Source organism: Hipposideros armiger, unplaced genomic scaffold (genome assembly GCF_001890085.2).
Source record: "Hipposideros armiger isolate ML-2016 unplaced genomic scaffold, ASM189008v1 scaffold_911, whole genome shotgun sequence".
NCBI lineage: Eukaryota > Metazoa > Chordata > Mammalia > Chiroptera > Hipposideridae > Hipposideros > Hipposideros armiger.
Genome location: NW_017732261.1, coordinates 75,207 through 96,792, shown reverse-complemented (window position 1 = coordinate 96,792; position 21,586 = coordinate 75,207). Strand labels below are relative to the sequence as shown.

Here is a 21,586-nt window from a genome sequence, read left to right as displayed (position 1 = left end):
TTTTTTTAAATCACTTAACTCCACAGCATGTCCAACTGAGGAAGAAAAACTCAATTTATGCAAATGGTTTTTAAAAAGAAAATGTTAGCTTTGTGTGTATCTTGTTTTTTGTTTTTTTGGTGTTTTTTTTTTACAATTGCATTTTTTAAAAAAACACCTAATATCTTAAAAATTATATAAAATTGACCACACTGCCTCTGTAGGGAAAAACCATCTAGGTTGCTTGATTAATTTAACTATACACTTTATTTGGTGTTCTAAGTAATAGAACTCACTCATAATAATATAACATTTATTGAACACCTACTATGTTTCAGTAGTTTACTGTTCTAAGTAATTTATATACATGTCATATCTAATCCTTAAAAGTAGGTAATGTTAATATCCTCATCAGACAGTTAAGGAAATTGAGGCACGCACAGTGTGATTAAATAATTTGCTCAGTATCACAATGTAAAGCACAGATTTGAGCCTAGGCAGTCTGACACCAGCCTTAGCAATTATGTTCTTCTGCTTCTTATGGAAGTGTTTACTGCTATCTGAGAATTGCTAAATAAAAAGCAGAAAATTTTTTTTAATCTCAAATTATTCCTACTCTCTTTCCTTATCAATTACAATTATGTTCCTCAATCTTTTTCCCCTTAAATGTTCTCTAACCATGTTTATTTCCAAAAAAGTAATATGAAGACTGGAGAAAAAATTATTTGATTTATCAAAATTTGTCACATAGTCATTAGAAATATAAATCACATAGCTCTCTTACAGGCTAAAACAAATTTTAGAAATTCAAATGTTATGACTGCTCAAAGAAATAAAATCAACAATTTCCTATCTAGCTTAAAATCATTATTCTCCCTTATTTCAAAGGATGGCAATTATAGAAAGCTGAACTTCAACTGTATGCCTAGACCATGTCAAGTGAAAATATGGATAAGGTATAAAATAGGTAATCTTCTTCCTGAAACAGTTTTCTTTTGGTTTCTGATTACTCTTTAATAAAATCAGGTAGGGACTTTCAAAACCATGGCATTCTGATCTATCCTTAGTTTTGCATCCAAAAGATAATGTGTTATCTACTGCTAGGGCAATAAACATGTAAGCAGATGGAATGGCTATTATATATTGTTGTAACATCAAAATGACAGTTCTACATGACCACTCCCTAATCAAGAAATAGCTTCATAGTGCTATAAAAAGTAAAACAAATGCATGGGTTATTTGGCTCCTTTTCCTTAGTCAGAATTAAAATAGTTTAGGGCTTCCCAAACCACAGACCTGATATATATGAGATTTGTGTGAGGGCACATTGGCACACATATATTTCTAAACTGAACTTCATGGGAAGAATGGAGTGCTAGCAAGACTAGCTGCACATGCACCTTTGGTTAGCATGCAAAATCGGTTCTTTCCCATTCTTTACTACAAAAAGTAGTGGTGGTATATCCTGACCATAGAATATTATTCAGTGCTTAAAAGAAATGATTTATAAAAGACATCAAGTAAGCTTAAATGCATATTACTAAGTGAAAGAAGCCAATCTGAAAGGCTTTATACTACATGATATTCTGGAAAAGGCAAAAGTATAGAGATAGTAAAAACATCAATGATTGCCCGGAGTTAGAGAGGAGAGACAGATGAAGAGGCAGAACACAGAGAGCATTAGGGCAGTGAAGCTACTCTTTATGATATTATAATGATGAATACGTGTCCTTATACATTTGTCCAAACCCATAAAATGTACATCACCACAAATGAAGCCTAATGAAAACAATGGTCTTACGGTGATAATGACATGTCAATGTGGATTCATCAGTTGTAACAAATGTACCACTCTGGTGGGGGATATTAGTAATGGAGGAGGGTGTGCATTGTGGGGGCAGGGAGCATATGGGCAGGAAATCTCTCTACCTGTCTCTTAATTTTGCTGGGAACCTAAAATTGCTAAAAAGTAAAGTATACTTTTTAAAAGTTTATTCTGTTCTTAATGGGTACTTCCTCAATTACTTATACAATACTCAACATATCTGATTTTAAATAAAATGAATACACGTACTGAAGAAAGATAATCACATTACCTGAAATGTAGTGAAGTTAGCCTCCTTACTAGTCAGGGAAACAATTATGATTAGCATGACACAGTAATGTATAGTCCCAGACATGGTAAATATTGATTCAGTGGGTTATAAGATGAACTTACCTAATATACTATGTAATGAGTTGCATTGCGTCTGGCCCAAAATTCATATGTTGTAGTCCAAACCACCAGTATCTCACAATGTGACCTTATTTGCAAATAGGATCACTATAGATATAATTAGTTAATATGAGATCATATTGGAATAGGGTGGGCCTCTGACACAGTATGACTGCTGTCCTTATTGAAAAGGGGAAATTGGGACACAGACAGGTCCACAGGGAGTTTACCATATGAAGACTGGAATTATGCTGTCACAAACCAAGACCTACGAGAAGCTAGTGGAGAGGCCCCAGAACAGATCCTCCTCTAGGGCCTCTGAAGGGAGTATGGCCCTGCTGAACCCTTGATCTAGAATTTCTACTCCCCAGAACTGTGAAATAGTAAATTTTTATTGCTTAAGCCATCCAGTTTGTGGTATTTTGTTATGTCAGCTATACCAAATTAGTACATACCATTTGGACCACATTCTGACTGTCCACTGCCTAGCCGTGTGCCTGGTACTTAGTAGGGTCTCAATAAAGGTTTAATTAATTAATCAGTTAATTAATATTTGCCCAGTAACATAGGAAATATAATGCCAGTTTCTTCTCTCAATGACTGCTAAATATTGAAGTTCCTCATATAGCTATCTTAGGTACTCTTATTTCCATTTGCTATATTGTCTCCCTAGGAAATTGTGTAAAACGTTATCATGTAACTTAGCGTCACTCAATACATCATTATCATAGTACTCTACATACCAGGTGTGCCAAAAATATGTATACACATTTTGAGATGTTAACACTTTGGTCAACAGTGCTCAAGCAGCCGTTCTCTATAATCAGAAGTGTCTGGATGCTTATGGTTATCACTTTGAGCACCTCTTCTAATTGTAGAAGTCAAACGTGTCTTGTGTTCATCTTTTGTTATCGGTATATATTAATACAGTTTTTTTCCTGTCTTAAAATGTGTATACATTTTTTTGCACCCTCTATAGTTACTCAGTTTTGGGGGAGGTATGAACTTTCTCTCCACCCGCCATGTTGTCTTGCATGTCAAAGATGGTACTTAATTTGCACTCCACTTGGAATGCTTTATCTGAGTCGTACATTTTAATTTTTATTTTTCATTTTTTAAAGATTTTTATTGGGGAATTGGGGGATGGGAACAGCTCTGGGGAATTGGGGGAAGGGGAACACACAAGTTGCTGTCCTTTCGTTCTTCAGTCTAGTTGTGGAGGACGTTGCTTCACTGGCCCAAGTTGACACCATCATTGCACTCTTCCCGGGTGAGGCAGATCAGTCGCCGGCTTCTGGAGGGCCGCTCACTGCGGCTGCTGGACGCTCATGCTGGCTGCTGGCTACACATGGGAGCCCATGGCAACCCACTGCAGCAGGGGCTGCAGCCTATGCCGTCGCCAGCGACTCACGGCAGCCCAGCTCCAGGTTGAGCTGTTGTTCAGCATCTTAGCTGTGGAGGGCAGTGTCACTGGCCCTCATATGTGGGATCTGAGCCGGGGCCCTCTGGCATCCCAAACCAGTTCTTAACCATCGCGCCACTCAGCCGGCCCTGAGTGGTACATTTTAGTAGGATAATCTGGGCCCCAGTTGGCTCAACTTCCCTTTTTTTCCTCATAATGCTCTCCATTGCTCTTCTGGGAATAGGGTCTGTGACTACATGGGAGCTTGCCCTGCTTCAGGGCTTCCTATGGATACATTGCCCTAGTGCTGGGTTTTAGCAGAAGTCTTTGATTCTCTCCATAAACTACATTCCCAGATTAGCCTTGAGTAGTCAGTGTGGGAATGTTATGGTTCTTCATTTGCCTCACTCATTTTTTTAATCTTATTTTGTTAAGACAGAGAAGGCAAGTGCTACTTATTACTTCTTCCTCAATTCACAATAGCCTGATAAAAAGTTCTTTTTCTTTCCCTCATTAAGCTCTTTTTACATTGTAGGTATTAAATTCATGCTTGAAGGTGTAATGATTGATCAATTAAATTAGAATAAAGAAATAAATGAATAAACAAATGAATTACATGAACTGGTAGAACTTGGCTCAGTAATCCCTGGAACACCAATAAATATAATTATAGACATCTCCAAACACTCTAGACTTTTTTTTCAAGAGCTGTCTTATATTTCCTTTGAAAATATTATAGTCAAAGAAAAGAGTTTACTTGTTCATAGCTAAGCTTCTTGAATGAATTTTCTGTCAGTATATTCTATATTTTCTTTTCATTCATTCTTTAATCCATTCCAACCTGGCTTCCTCACCCACCATTCCACTGTAACTACTACCACAACTGGTAGCTAATGTCACCAGTGACCTCCATGTCATTAATTTCGATAGATTTTTTTTTAAAGATTTTATTGGGGAATCGGGGAAGGGGAACAGACAAGTTGCTATTGTTTTGTTCTTCAGTCTAGTTGTGGAGGACGTTGCTTCACTGGCCCAAGCTGGCACCATCATTGTGCTCTTCCCAGGTGAGGCAGATCAATCGCCGGCCTCTGGACAGCCGCTCACTGCAGCTGCTGGCCACTCACTCTGGCTGCTGGCTACATATGGTAGCTTATGGCAACCCATTGCAGCAAGGGGCTGCAGCCTATGCTGTCGCCGGCGACCCACGGCAGCCCCGCTCCAGGTCGAGCTGTTGTTCAGCATCTTAGCTGCAGAGGGCAGTGTCACTGGCCCTCATATGTGGGATCCGAACCGGGGCCCTCTGGCGTTCCAAGCCAGTTCTTAACCATCGCGCCACTCGGCCGGCCCTAATTTCGATAGATTTTATGTCCCCATCTTGCTGGACTGTTCAGAAGCTTTGGCTACAGTAAAGTGTTTCTTCCTTATTACCCTTTGCTTAGCCTTTATGGCATGAAGATCAACTGGCTTTCCTATTACGTCCCCGGCCGCCATTTCCTGATCCTTCTCTCACTGGCTGCTAAATGTTGAAGTTCCTCAGACAGCTGCTCTAGGAATTCTTGTTTCCATTTGCTGCACTGTCACTCTAGACAATTTTATTCCCTCCTCTGGCTTAAATTATAACACAATCTAGCCATACTCTGTTGCCTTTCAAGTTTATTCTCTCCAGCCAAGAATGCTCTGACATGACACCTCCGTTGTGAATTTGTCATGGATCTCAGCGTACCCAAAACTGCACCCACAGTCTCTGCCACTCCCCACAGGATCCTGCTCCCCCTCTCATGTTTCCTATCTCAGTGGACAGACAGCTAGCATTGCCACCTACTGGGTTTAGAAGGACTTCTTACTTTTCCTTATTTTCCAGTTTTTATGAAAATTATATCAAATCTACACTCTAAATATTTTTTTAGTCTACTTCTTTCCATCCCCATGACACCATCATCTCACATTTGGAGCATAAACATGACTCCCCACTGGTCTGTAAATATCTACGCTTGCCACTCTGAAACCCCTGAATAGTGAAAATGATCTTTGTGGGGAATTAAAATCTGATTGTATTATCCTCTTGATTAAGACACATTAATACCTTCTCATTGCTCTCAGGATAGTCCCACATTCTGAGCATGCCTTGCAAGGCCTTGCCTAATCCAGTCCTTGTTTTTATATTTCTATTTCTTTCTCCTTTACCTTCCTTTGCAAGAAGTCTCTTGACTCCCTTTTCAATTCTGAGATTTGATAACACATTGGAAAAAAGGCTTTCCTTGACTCTTTAAATGATATTAAGTGACTGCATGTGCATAAAATCTCACCTTTCCCTTTTGTAGCGTTCATCACACTTAAAATTGTTTAAAGACTACACATCTTGATATATTTTAAGTTCCTTTAGAACAGGGATGGTGCCTTTCTTGTTCACTCTTTTGTGCTCAGTGCCTGACACCAATTGAAGGCTTAACAAATATTGATTAAGTGAATATTGAATAAATGAATATGTTCAGAGCATGACCTTCCATTTTAACTTTTCAAATGTAACATGACATTTGGAAATACCTGAGAACAGTGTGTTTCGTGTATTGGTAATTGCATATTATAAGAAGGTACAACAAAGATAATTTATTATTTTATTTTATTATTTTTTTTAAAGATTTTTATTGGGGAATTGGGGGGATGGAAACAACAGTGGAGAATTGGGGGAAGGGGAACCGATAAGTTGCTGTTGTTTTGTTCTTCAGTCTAGTTGTGGAGGACGTTGCTTCACGGCCCAATTTGGCACCATCATTGCGCTCTTCCCGGGAGAGGCAGATCAGTCGCCAGCTTCTGGATGGCCGCTCACAGCAGCTGCTGGCCACTCACGCTGGCTGCTGGCTACACATGGTAGCTTACGGCAACCCACTGCAGCAGGGGCTGCAGCCTACGCTGTCTCCATCAACTCACAGCAGCCCAAGCTCCAGGTCGAGCTGTTGTTCAGCATCTTAGCTGTAGAGGGCAGTGTCACTGGCCCTCATGTGTGGGATCTGAACCGGGGCCCTCTGGTGTCCCACGCCAGCTCTTAACCATCACGGCACTCGGCCGGCCCCCAACAAAGATAATTTAAAGGGAGCAATTGTACCTTCTTTTGCTGCTTCTTTCCTATAGTTTGCAAAGGTCAAATCTATGAGAACTCAGTTAGGAGACTACATCACTAAGGGCCATATTATTTTCATAAAGTCTTCATTTTAAGAGAAGATTATAAAGTGTTCTTGTATTTCCTATTCTATAAAAACACTTTAATATTGCTTTCTGAGATTGATGCATGGGGGGGGAATTTTATCTGGCAGTTGATTGAGACAAAGATGACATTCTACTTTAATTTACTCATTTTAAATTATCTTGATTAATTTTTGAAGTTATAAAAATAATAGATAGCCAATCAATGCAAAGATATGTAAAGAAAACTTCTCCTTCCCCCATCCAAATTTACTCTCCTTAGGTAATCAAACTTGAAAATCTGTTGTAGATCCCTCCATTCTGTTTTCATACTCATATAGTTATATACAAAATTATATGCATATATCTAACTTGGTGTTTGCTTATTAAAAAATAGAATTAATATGTATTACTCTGCAACTTAGATTACTCTTTGAATATTGATAGTTGGCATCTTTTCCAGGTCAATAGATACAGATCTAACTCATTGTTTTTACACTATATAGATTTCCATGGTTATAATAGCCACAGTTTATTTAATCATATTCTCACTGATAGGCATTCAAATCATTTTCAGTGTTTTGCTACTACAAACAATGCTGTAGTGAATATTATTATATAGGTATCCTTACAAACCACCACCTTTATTTCTAGAGGATGTATTCTCTAAGAGGGATTATGGAGTCAAAGCATATGTGTATTTATTTGCATGTGTGTACTTTTTAATATTAATAACTATTGATTATATTCCCAAATGGTTGTAGAATTTCACATTTTCTAGATGGCTGTCTTATCCTTACATTGACATTATATGTCAGTCGTGCTCTCCTTCCAGTATCTGGTGTAAGCTGTCTCCACCACACCTTCTGCTATTAGGAAGCCGTAGTGACCCTCACTGAAGGCTGATTGATCCCCTACTCTCAGCTACTTTCCAAATTTTCCACCAGAGCATATTTGGACCTCTGGATGATGTCTACACCACAGGAAAGTCTAGGAATTGTATTTGCCAAATGTTTTCACTTCATAAACTCTCTGCTCTGACCCGCCCTTCCCCCCAGTGCAGATTGGAAGCCACTCTTTAGGAAACATTCCTCTCAAAGTTCTAAACTTAAGGTATTCACAAGGCTTCTCACCTTTTGTCTCCGTTGACCCCTTCTGTGGTTTCCCTCTTCTTACCACCACCATGCCACGCCCCAGACAAATACCTAAAGATAGTGGTGCTGAATCCCTGAATGAAACAGGCAGTTTCTTAAGTCTAAACATTCCTTCTTTGAATTTCTCTCCCAGATACCATCTTACCTTGCAGGAAATTCCTCTATATTATATCTTCTTATTTACCCCCAAGAATGTTTGGATTTTTTTCTACTTGGTAACTGCTCTGCTCTTCCTTGACAAATTAGGTCCATGGTCTGTCTTTATTGGTAGAAAAGCTAAATAGGAAGGAAAAAAAAAACTTGAATAGCTCAGAGAGAATATACATTAAGGGGTATTTAAAAAATATCCCCATTATGCAATGAAGTCTACTCCTTGACAAAAATACTTGCCCAATAATCCCAACCCATGAATAAATAGCCTTTAAAATGATCTTGTTTACCCACTCTCTAATGTGCCTCCTTTAGAATGTATTTCTCTAAGTTTTCTCCATCCTCTAGATCCAGAATTTTCCCAATATAAGGTTTTAAACCCATGCTGGTAATAGGTTTTTCATATGATATTTTTCTTCTCTTCAAGAACCTATCTTCAACACATACAACAAATTTCCAGAAATGTAACCATCCTCCATTTACATTTAACTCTATTTTGCATGATTTATTTCTTCTTAATTATTATTTTCTCCATTTCTCTCCATATTTTGAAATCTCTGCTCTGATTGAATCACCATGATGTGGTTAGACTAATTCCTCAAGTGTTGTCCTCAGGTAAGATATGTGGGTACTATGCAATCAGAACTTCTGCATCTTTAAAAGTAACTTTCTTTTGCCTAGAAAGAAGAATAATATTTTGGCAAAGTTAAGTTCTCAGGTTGCTGTATTTTTTTTCTAGTGTTACTACAGATGTTACTGTACTATTGTCTTTGAGCTTAGTGTATCACAGATGAAAGGTCTGATGTTCTTCTGCTCCTCTTTTCTTTGTAAATAATAATGTTTCTTTCATGTAGAAGCTGCTAAAGTTGCTTTTTAAACATTAGAGTTTGGAAATTTCACCTAGGTGTGCTTCATTAATCTGACCTCAGATTCAGTGAACCATTTCAATCTGCAGACTGAAGTATTTCTTCACTTTCGTTAAATTTTCTTCGATTTTTTTATTGTTATTATTTCTTCACCATGAGTTCCTCTTCCTCATTCTGGAGTACTATTTACATGTTGGGACTCTTGGTTCTGTCTGCCAACTCTGTTATCATTTCTCTTAAGGCATGTATATCTTTTAGTTTTTGCTCTGTTATGTTACTTTTGTATTGCTGCTGTAGCAAATTACCACAAACTTAATGGCTTAAAACAATGCAAATTTATCATCTTATAGTTCTGTAGGTTAGAAGTCTGACATGGGTCTCACTGGGCTAAAATCAAGGTGTCAGCGAACTGTTTCTTTCTGGAGGCTCTAGGGGAGAATCCATCCCCTTGCCTTGCCTGCTTCTAGAGGACACTCACATTTCCTGGTGTGTAGTTTGTCCCCTTCTTCTATGTCCAAAGCCTGCAACAGTGCATCTCTTTGGCTATTCCTTAGTAGTAGTCACATCTCTCTCTCTCTCTCACCCTCCTCTTTTGTGTTCCTTTTACACTTTTAAAAACCCTTGTGATTACATTGAGCCCACCTGAATCATCAAAGATAATATCCCAATCTCAAATTAAATATTTAATTTAATCAGACCTGCAAATCGTCTTTTGCCATGTAAGGTAGCATTCACATGGTCCAGGGAGCAGGGCATGGATTATCTTAGGGGATCATTATTCTGCTTACCACACCTGTGTTGTGAAATGATCCTCCAATTCAGCAATAGTTAGCTGAAGGATAGACAAGAATGATGCATGAAAGGGGAACTCAAATAGGCCTAATGATAATTTTCAGAGCTCTTTACAATTATGTTTTTCCTATTAGCCTTCGCAGAGCTTATTCCCTGGTCCAGCAAACTCCCACACTCATTCAGAAGTTACTGTGGCTAGAGACACTCACCACATGCTCTTGTTCTTTTGCAGAATCCAGTGAACATGAAGACAAGAGTGCAGGTGCCTCAGGGGAGACACCCTCCCAGCCTTATCCTGCACCAGTGTACAGTCAGCCCGAGGAGCTGAAGGAGCAGATGGATGATGCAAAACCAACTAAACCTGAAGAGAATGAGGAATCAGACCCATTGCCTGATAACTGGGAAATGGCCTATACAGAGAAGGGTGAAGTTTACTTCATTGAGTGAGTTTCACACTTTTCTTTGAACATTGCCATAAAGGTTATAGCAGTATACAGATAATATAGCAAGTGGAGATGTGGTCAAAATAAAATAAGGAATGTTTCTGGTGTTAACTTTCTCCTTTGTTAGAGAATAATGGGATAGTACCTTAATATAGTTAAGGATCCTAAATTATAGCTATAAATCAAAGAATGAATTAAACAGTTGCACTGTAAAACTTGTAATCATAACTAAAATGACAAATCTCAATGTGATGTTATTATTGAATTAGAAATAGTCTACATATCATTGGGGTAATGCCTACACTACTTGTCCAAGTTGTCCATGTAGTCCAAATGAGATAATCCCACATATTAAGTCAGATTGCTGGAAATGCCCACCATTACTTTCAGCAATTTAATAGGATGCAGCCATTTAGAGCAAAATGCTTGCTGGTCACAAAATGTTTTAAGCATTTGACCCTGAGGTCAGGTGTCAATAAAATCATTTGTTTTTGTATAATTCATCATATTTTTATTAAATTCTGTTGTATTTTTGCTTACCATTTCTATAGCTTGCTAAGAAAACTAAAATGCTAATCCTGAACTTTCTGGTGATGCTTACTCAACCCAATCTTTTCTTTCTTTTGGGACTTTTTTACAAGCTGAAATTTGTATATATTTTTATTAACACTGCCTAGCTTTTCTTTATTTTCTAGAAGTAGAAAAGCTTTTTTAAAAAATGAACTCCTAAGTTGATCTTAGCACAAAATTAAATTGTGCATAAGACATTCAAAATGTTCATTAGAAAGAATAGAAACTAAAAATATTATAAATGAATAACAGTTCTTATTCCCTCAGAGTTGTATAAGCCTCAAAAAGAGAAATTAATAGAAACTGAAGTTTTCAGAGCTGACAGTGGATAAAAATATGTAAACTCTGATTATTCAAGAGGAAATGTTAAAATTGGATTCCCTATCCCAACCTGGAGTGATTTGTGACTTAGATCTCCATAGGCAGAACTCAGTTGTGAAATTGAAATGTTACCACATGCCAATATTTAATTCTCATGTGAAGGTGGAAACTTTACTACATGTGGCCAAAGGAATACATAATCAGGTAATTACTTTGCACTCTGCTTGACTCCAACATGGATGAGAAATGCAGTGTTTTGTGGGGAAAATGTCCCAAAGGAAAGAAAAGACTAGGCTGAGTAAATTTACTTTTTGACAAATCTTTTAAGTTTAAAAAAAAAAAAAAGAATCTCAACATTATTTCTTATTGCTATCATCAATAACCCAAAGACATTTTTTATCAATTAATTGGAAGAGTTATATATATATATATATTTTTTTTTTTAAATTCTCAAAGGCATTTATACCTACAAAAATAATTGTTATTGATAAGCACAGCATGGGACCATTATAGACCAGAAGTCAAAATATAAACTCTAGATGCCAGTCACAAATGTTCAGAACAACTGATGTTCAAAACAAGTAGATGGAGGGTATATCCATTTGTATTATATAATACAGGGCTATGTCGAAATAATAAAAGAAAACCAGCATGATGAGTTGATTAAATAACTATTTCTTTATAATATTTCCAATAATGCAGTTATAAAAACTTCTTTCTTTGTGATTATAAAGTAACCTGTTTTGTTCTAATAAGTGTCAGGTTTGGGGATTCTGAAGAAAAGGGATTTGGGGAGACAGAAGTCGTGCTAATGATGTATAGTAAATGATGAGACTTTGTCAGCACTTGGGAGACTGTACCAAAATTATTTTGTTCATATAATTTTAGTCAGTCATCCAGTGCCAGCATTCAAAGATTCAAAAGATCTGTCCCTGCTCTTAAATTTATTTTCAAGTTGGGGAAGAGAGAGTAAAGCATTAATAAATGATTTCTGAATTTTGTGATGCTATTCAGAGGACATGCTTAGCATAGACTGAAGTAGTAAAAGGAGGCATCATGAGGAAGGCGAAATAACACAGATTGAATAGTTGGTAATATGTAGATAGTGCATTCCAGGGATCTGAAGAGTCATTACAAAGACCCAAGCCTTGGGTATGTTAGGGATAGTGAGAAGCCTCCTGACCCCACTAGGGAAGTAGGTGTTAGTTGGTGAATCCTGTGAAATAATAGCTTAGTTTTCATTTTGCTAGATCATTGGTGCTTTTGAAAGACAAGCAGAGAGTTTTGTTTATTTATCTTCTTTCTTTTGTTGCAGGAAAACATGAATGGATAGTATTAGGTGCAGAGATAGTTTGACTTGGAAAATTAGGACAAAAAAAAAGAGCAGGCCACTTCATATGTGGTGAGAAAGCTGATGCTGAGATAGACTCATCCCAGTGGACAGTGCAGAAGCCTGGAGTGGGGGCGGAATGGAGTGTGATGGGAAGGTGATGACCTGAGGAGGCAGGGGCCCATGGCCTGCCTGAAGAGGTTATTCCACAGAAAGGAGGCATCCCCACGCCACCCTTCATCCCAGACCAGTTTGAGCTGGATGCTTCCTTCCTTCACAAAGGTTACTTTGAATCTCAAGACTCAGTGTGAGCTCAAGTATCACAGAGCTGGGAGGGGTCAGTGTCTTTTTCATCTGGTGCCTCATTTCCACACCGTTGCAACCCACTGCAGTTTTCTTTCTCTCTGCCTACATTTCACTCTGCTTTACTCTCCTCTCAAGTTTTACTGATGTTCTCCTGACTGCTTTCACTCTTTGCCCTTTCCTTCCTAACTACATTTGACAAAATCAACATTTGAACCCACTGTCTTTGATCTGTCAGTACCTTTGCTGTTGATATCACAATGAATTCCTATGTGAGTAAACTGTTTACTATAAAAGCTCCTTGGAACAGTCAGGTAGAGCAGAACAGGGAGCATGGTGGGGCACTAAGGACTTTCTTAGGGACTAAGCCAGGATGTGTCCCAGGATTTCTGGCCAAAAAAACGTATAAAACAAATACAATTTGTAATATAAAAGTTTGCATTACTGAAGCAAAGTCATGGTAAAGAAGGAAGATAAATAGGGAAGGTAGAGTATGCTAAGAATGAAGTAAAACAGACAGAAGGAAAAGGAAAAGAGAAGGAAAATTAGATTTGTGAGGTAAAGAGAGCTGACATCAGTAAAAACTTCCCTCTGGTACAAATATTGCGAGAGTTAGAATAATGAAAGTCTCCCAGGTAGGTCAAACCCCCTCATTACTCTTTACTGAAATAAAGATCATGATAAAACAGAAAATAAAACAAAAGAGAAGGACTCCGTGATTCTGTGTATAAAATTTATATATATTATATATATATTTCTATACATATTTCTGTGTGGAAGAAGGGAACTCTACCTATGCTGAAATATTAAGTTAAGTATGTATTTTAAAAATGCACACACACACACACACACACATATATAAACACTGTGGGTTTTGAATTAAGGTAACAAGTAATTTCAATTTTTAGTCTTCTATGTGATAGTGTTTTTAAATGGTCAGTGATTGACTCTGTTGCAAAATAGTTTATATGTTTATATGTCTCAGTATTTTACAAACTCTGTGTTTAGAAGATGAGTGCTTTTTGTTGCTTTTCTTCTCAATACTGAACACGTGGGCCAACCACTTTCCCATAGTCCCAGAACTGCTTTCTTTGATGAATAATAAAGGTAGATTGCTTTTATCCTTTACAATGATATTTAATGGGAAAAAGTGAATATCTGAGAAAGTATTTCTAAATAACAATTTTAAATTGTGAGTGAATGCACTTTTCTAAACATGCTTTAAAGCATTAGCAATGTTTCATGTTTAGCAATTTTAAAAAGACTTTCAAATACATAATGTTGTTTATAACCAGTACTTTTTTAAACTCATAACATCATCCTCAGATTATCTTTTAAAATAGACAGTATTTAGTTGTAAATTCAAATTAGTAGTAATAGTTACAACATATTGAGTACCTACTTTTTTTAGACTGTGTTCAGGTTACCTTAACAATAGTAGCTAGTATATTAAGCATTTACACTATGCTCATTTAATTCTCACTTTAGGAAACTGGGGCTTTTAGAGGTAAGTAACTTGTCCCTAATCATATAACCAAGAATTGACAAAACCAGGTTACTCTGATTTCATTTATTCAGCACATGTTTATTTGGCACATACTATGTGCTAGGAACCATTTTAAATTCTAAAAGTGCGGTAGTCAACAAAACTAACAAGATTTGTACCTCTCATGGGACACAGTCTGCCTGCAGGGCCCTTGCTCTTAACCATTTTGTTGTGGTGCCTACTTTACATATATTATATCATAACCACCCTGTAAGTGTTTGATGTATCCTCCTTTATAGATGAAATTCTGAGGCACTTTTAGATAAATTAACTTTCTCAAGGTTTCACAGTTCTGTCATCCTGCAAAGCTATTAGCCCATGCCTTCTCCATCTTGTAAACAAACATGGCTGAAATAAAAGTAAACCTTTATAGTATTACAAATAGTATCTGTTTTATAAGTTTCTTGGCCAGAAATTCATTATTCCAGAGACTAAATACACCATAAAGAGGAGCTGCCACAGGGTTAATCTAGATTGACATGCTTTGGGAATCCCATTAAATTACTTCTTTGTTTCGGAGTCAGTTTAGTTTGTGACATAAAAGAGACTGCTATTGCTTTGGCAAAAAACAAAACGACAACAGGAACCTATTTGTTTACTACCATCTTTCTGAATGGCAGTGAACACTACGTGAACTTAAATAATAGTTTTTTGAAAGCAGTCTTTTGAAATTGAAAATTTTATCTATGAAAAATGTCATGGCTGTACATGGTTTTCTAAATCTTCATCAGGACTGAATTTGCTTTTAAATTCTAAACAGGACACACAATCTGTCTCTTCTAATGTTGCTATTTCTGTATCGCCTTAAGTTTTCAGTGAATCACCAATTGCCATTTCAAACCAATTTAAAATTTTCATTTATGAAACAGAATAGAAGACAAAATGTTTGGGAAATTTATTGGAGAGAAAACTAAAATCAGTTCTTTGGTAAGAAGCAACCCCAGCATAATGCTTTCTCATTCTAGGCTCGATATGTCCCTACCAGTCACAATAACCTGGTCTACGTTAACTCTCTGTAACTGGTCTTACTAAAACAGTACATATGTTGAATATCTTTCCAAATATTTTTTTTCTTGTGCCTGCACAAGATTCTGGTGCTATCCCCAGATGGAAAATAAGTGTTTTAGACAAAACAGTATGCAACATACAATATCCAAAACAACATTTATAATAAAACCTCTTTTAAAAAATGTTTTCTGAACAAATGAAAAATAATATGATGGCAAACCATATTCACATGGTTAACAAAAATTTTAAGAATATTATTTAGGAAATATATAACCACTAGAGAGGTCACTGACAATAAATGTTTATGTGGAGAAAAAATAGTAAAACTATGAAAGAATGGAATCTTGAATGAAAAAGCTTCCACTGTTCATTGTCAGTTAGATACACCCAGTCATTGCCTTTAATCTTATTTTTGAGGTGATGATACAGAGGGAAGAGAAAGACTTCTGGGGAAACGATATAACCAACCTGAGGATTTTGTTGACTAAAATATAAAATGTAATTAATTTATATACCTTTAAAAACTAATGTTTATTTTTCAAATTTCATAAAATATAGTCAATAAACTCTTATTGTTGTCCCTGTAATATATGATTACTACAGTAGTATATGATTTCTACTGTTGTTACTTTAGCTTTCACACACATCTTGAGTTGCTCAATAGACTCTAAAATATTTACCTGGACATTGTTTTCTTCAAAAGATTTTGCTTCATGCAGTCAAATATCATTGACTTGAATCTCTTAGTATTCTTCTGGTGTAGTATTTCCCAGGATGAAAATACAGTGTGCCTACCAGTTAAAGATTGAGATTCAGAATTGGCTTTTTAGGAGAACTTGTTAAATTCAATGTATTTTCCATTGTGTTTAAGTCTGTTACTATTTCTAGAGAAAATGGAGCAAAAGAAAGGAGTGTGTTTGATAGCAATAGCTTCTTATTCCACCAATAAAATTTCAGTTGATGAAATAGCATCCAATATTTGTGCAGCAGTGAAAACATTTTGATCTGGGCAACAATATAAAGGTAGGAAATAAGAGAGAGAAAGGAAATATAAAGAAAAGAGAAAGGAAAGGAGAACATGTCTTAAAATTAGGTTTCAATTGGGTCACTTGGGAGTCCACCTATGTATATCTAAGAAGCCGATAAAGGGTTTGTACTCTGACTGGAAAAACATAGACTAAATGAAGAAAATGGAACGGAGGATACAGTGTGGCATGATCTATATGAACATTTTCTTGGTTTGCTCCTAGCAAGTACTCCATCCATTTGATAGCATTTTTATTAACCTGATTCTTTAATACGGTTTCCAAGACCTAATATTCATATATAGATTATATAAATCAGGGTTTGTAAGATTTTAGTCTGGGAAAATATTCAGATTTGAATGAGATAATTTGATTTGAATGTGATTTGAATAGAGAATTCAAGTTTATAAGGAGCAAATGTTTCCAGTGATATTATCTGTGCCTCCCTAATCACAATGTGTTCTCTCTTTCTTCTCTGTGCATGTGCAATTTAATGTAATACCTACTCCATACAAGGCTTTTAACACAAAAGAATTTAAGTTAGTGATTACTATCCTCAAATAGGAGATAAAGGTCTCTGTTTCGAAACCATTGGCAAAGGAGCTGGGAAAAAGATCTCTGATTACCCTTTGAAGTTGAGAAAGAAAGCACCTTAGTATAAAAAGCAAAGTGTTAGGTCTAGTACGCCTCTGGTTTCAGATCATAAAATACTTTTGACTTGGGAACCAGCTATATCTGGGTTTGTTGCCAGCTAGCTCTTTCATGCCCACTCACTAGCTGTGTAACTTTGTACAAGTTGCCTAGTTTCTCACAACCTTTGTTTCCCTATCTGTTAAATGAAGTTAAAAATATGTAGCCACAATCACAGTGAGGTGACACATGTGAAAATTCTAGTGCAGTCCCTGACAAAGTAGGCAACAGGGAAATTTACCAGATAGCGAGAATAACTTTGCAATTGTGTACCATAATGTCAGCAGCTTTTCCTGCTGAAGTGAAACGTTTTTTATGTGAGAAGAATGTTTCCTCAGAAGAAAAGATGTTATCATTTAACCTGCTCTTTTTGTCAGTTTGGAAAAGGTTAAACTTACAAAAAATAGATAAATTTCTGATTTATTACAAGTCAGCCTGTCACGTGTTTCCAAGGCCATTCTGATATGAATTTAAACTTGAATTTCAGAGTTGAATAAAATTGTACTTCTGGTTTCTTCCAGCTCTCCAGACAGACTCAGGACACAGTTTAACATTAGAGAAAAGTTTTGGGTAAACCATTTTTACAAGTTTTCATCCGGATTTTTAAATATTACATTGATTGAAATTAAATAGCTACTGACTACAGTCCTCTTAATCTGTCATTTTTCATGGTCATCCCATTAACTGTATCCACAGAAATATATACCATATTTGCTGGCGTATAAGACGACTGGGCGTATAAGACGACCCCCTAACATTTCCACTCAAAATACAGAGTTTGTTATATACTCGCCGTATAAGACTACCCCCTCTTCCGCACACCTTCCACACACCAAATAAAAGGTAAAACAATATCAGATTTGATTTCAACATTTATATTTATATTCAAATGCTTATGACATGCAGGAAAACTGTCACAAGGCTGTATGTAATCAAACATATACATAAATCTGTGTGCGATTTTGCGAGTGTGGTAAAATCGCATAACAGCAAAATCGCATAACAGCCGAGCATACACCCAGCAGCGCTGCTGATGCCTGAACGGTATGTGGAATGAAGTGGGCGGGCATCGGGAGGCCACTATGGCACGGGGCAAGCACTATGGGCAGTCTATCTGAAGTGTACCTGGCATATAAGACGACCCCCCACTTGGAGGCATAGTTTTCAGGGCCAAAAAATCGTCTTATACGCCGGCAAATACAGTAGAGTAGTATATTGTTATGCTTCAAACTTCCTAGAAAATATGTGTTCCATTCCCCAGGAAAAGAAAAATTTCTTTGCAAATGCAGCATATATATGTGCAAGTGTCTGGGTTAAAGAAACTAGTATTGAAATTTAAGTTTTTGTAACATTTACCTTTCTGTCATTCGTGCTCTTCACAACCTGAGTAGATACTGAAAACTGATGTCCTGCTTTTGACTGTACTCTAGCAATGAAAGTGAAAGGAAATCACACTCTCAAATTTAAAGAAAGGTAGTATGCAGATAGCGGAAAAAAAATCTCTCAGTGGTCCCTTTGTGTACAGAGTTTTCTGCTCAATGTTTAATCTTATTTTCAAATGGCATTGTTGAAATGCAAAATAAATAATGTAAAGGAACTGGGAAAGCCACTTGGTGTGTTGTCTCCCAAATGCATAAAAAATATCCCCTTTGTAAGGCGTCTTGAAGAAGCATGTAAATTACAAGGCTGATGAGAGACACTATTGAAAAACTGTGCTGTATCTTCATGTGATGTTTAAGACAATTAACTGGAGGTAACTACTACCCACATTTCTTTCAGAATCATTTCAGAAGATCAGCTAAAAATACTGTTAACTAGAAGAGGCTCAATCTGTCAAAATGTATTAAAGTGACATATCATTAATGCTAGTTTAACCTAAAAAATAAAATTATCCTGTAATGAAATGCTTTATATAAACTCCAGAAAGATAGGAAATTCAGTTCTCTTCTATATTAGCCAGTTTTTGAGACCCACGGTCTTGTGATATAGAAATTGTAATTGGACTCCCTGCAGTGGTTTAGTAATGGCCCCTTAATACTTATCCATAGATGTGTTTGCTTTTGTGAAAATGTCTCAGAGACCTTGAAGTGCCTTTTCTCCAATATGGAGGAAGGATTTGGAAGAAGAAGATGTGAGTAAAAAAAGGGGAATTTATTTTCCTTGCCCATCTCTCAACATTTCTCATAGAAACATAGACATTAACACACACACACACACACACACACACACACACACACATTGAACTGAGGCATGTCTATAAAAGAGCATTTTAAAAGTGACTTTTTGTTTCCAAAATGGGAACATCCAACGCTGAACCCAGTACTACTATTCTTGTATTCAAGATAGTCATCACCTTCATCCATGGGTGTCAAGTCTGTAATTAGGGAGAAAGCCTAGATGATATTGACATGACTTCCAATGAGGACGAAAATGAGATGAAAGTGTCTGCAATACTTTATGTCCTCCTGAAACTTAAAAATGAAGCTCCATCAGACTTTACAAAGATCAAATTGGGAGAAATTAAAAGCTAGCATACTCTCTGGATGATTTATAATTTGACCAAATTCAGTCTTACCTGATCAAATTATTTGAGCCCTGCTCGGAGGCATAAATCATTGAGGAGTTCCTAAATGTCAAGAAAGTGTTTGAGAGTGTTTTCTCTTTATTTCACATGAAAGTCAGAAATAAAAGTGGGCCTTCTTCAAGGAGCAGAGCGTTCATGACTCAAGGATCTTAATGCCTGAGTTCTCAATCAGAGATGGCTCCCCACACAGGCAGACAGGACAATCACCAGAAAACATTATATAAAGTGTGCTTTAACCTAGGAATTGTTTCCCCACCGCCATCTCGTCTCCACCTTTCCTCCTTCCTGCCTTGAGATTCCCTTCATTAGGTAGGCACTTAGTCTCTAGAAGTTTGCTATTAAATATGCTGCCTGGGAGAATATGCTGACCTTTGCTTTAAGGCAAGATTGGGTCATCAGATTATCTAGCTCACACTTGTCATTCTGATACAATAAAACATAGTTAAATTTAATGGAAGAAAGAGAAAATAACTCATCATTATCATTTGAGTTACTTAAAATTATGTTCAAGTATCCTTATTATCTGGCTTTAATTTATATTTCCAACCTGTTTTCCCCTCTTCTTTTTCACGTGTCATTCATTGGCCCTCCAGCTCTTCCTGTTAAACCTGACTTTGCTCATTCTCTTTCTGAAGCCCTCACAAATGCACACCCTTGATAATTTGTCCATTGGCAGAAGAGCTCTCTTGAGACAGCTATGCACAATAAAGATGTTAGCCTCAACGAGCAGTTATGAGCCATTGAGGGGTTCTAGAAGTATAAGACGCATAACTGGAGTGCTTGCCAATGATGGCGATTTTGTGACCCCACCCCAAAGATTCTATTTGGTAGTTCTATAGCAACCCAGAATATGCAATGTTACTTAAGTCCACCAGGTGATTGTCATGCAGGTGAATCCAGGACCTCTTTGAGAAAAACTGCTGTAACAATATCTCCCTTCGCTTTTTAAAATTTTTGGCAAAAGACATTCCATAAAACATTATTTTCAAAACAAAAATGTCAATAAAATTATTATTAATTCTCAGAAATTCCATTTCAGAAACACTATATTGCAGACATTTTATTCCCTACCTCCCCAGCTGGATTTTTCACATGTATTTAGATGGAAGATAGTTAAATGTGGATTAATAAAATTGCTATTAGTCACTTTTTAAGAAAATGTAGGAATCTCAAGACTATGCTATAATTTGCATCACTTTTGTGCTGCCTCTGCCAGCTATGTGGTTAAAAAGTAACAAAACAACCATTTGTGAAAAGGGCGGCGGATTTCAGATGAAAATAATTCTTTTGCAAAACTCAGGAAACGGTATCAGAGCCTGTGAACTGTGCTCTTCCAACTGGAGAATCCTGTATTTGTAATAAATTCCTTTTGCTCTGGATGAGTTCTGCATTTTCAATGAGGTTAACTTGGCAACATTCTAGTTGATTTTAATAAAAATAGCTGCTTTGAGGACAGGGAGCTGAGGTTGCCAAATTTACAGCTGCCTTGCACAATTACTCTTACACCTCCTTCAGGGCTACTTAGAACCAGTAAGCAAATTAAGTGTATCGATTGCAATTTTGTTAGACTAACCCCCCTCTTTTTTTCTTAGGGAATAAACTTTATTCCTTTCAGTATGTGTCTGTTCAGAGTGATCTCTTTTCTTTTCAGCCATAACACAAAGACAACATCATGGCTGGATCCACGACTTGCGAAAAAGGCTAAACCTCCAGAAGAGTGCAAAGAAAATGGTAGGTTATTAAGTTTTTATGGTGTTTCAGCATCGCACATCGAGAATATTTGTGTTTCTTAAAAGAGGGTCTCACCTAAAGCAGCAATAATCGAGTTGAAACAGTTTTAAGGATGTAATATTTAATGCTCTCAGATAGGAGAGAGAATTAGCTCAGCATTTCAGCAGTGCCATGTGGTTTTCGTTTTTCTCTCTGAGGAGACTGTGCTGGGTCTCACATCTCTATCATCTCTGTTGGTTCTGTTTGACTCCTGGCCCGACCTTCCACCACCTACTAAGGACTTTTGTTTGCAGTATG

At 36.8% G+C, this 21,586-nt stretch overlaps 1 protein-coding gene across 1 annotated transcript in view; it reads left to right on the top strand.

The window, feature by feature from the left end:
* LOC109375201 (membrane-associated guanylate kinase, WW and PDZ domain-containing protein 2-like) overlaps positions 1 to 21,289 on the top strand; it is a gene marked incomplete at its 3' end in the record, with an annotated part of 606,766 nt that extends 585,477 nt beyond the window's left edge. The window contains exons 5-6 of the mRNA XM_019630437.1: positions 9,971 to 10,181; positions 21,210 to 21,289. Coding sequence (XP_019485982.1) covers positions 9,971 to 10,181; positions 21,210 to 21,289 — 291 coding nt within the window. The remainder of the gene's footprint in view (positions 1 to 9,970; positions 10,182 to 21,209) is intronic.
* Positions 21,290 to 21,586: the final 297 nt, after the last annotated feature.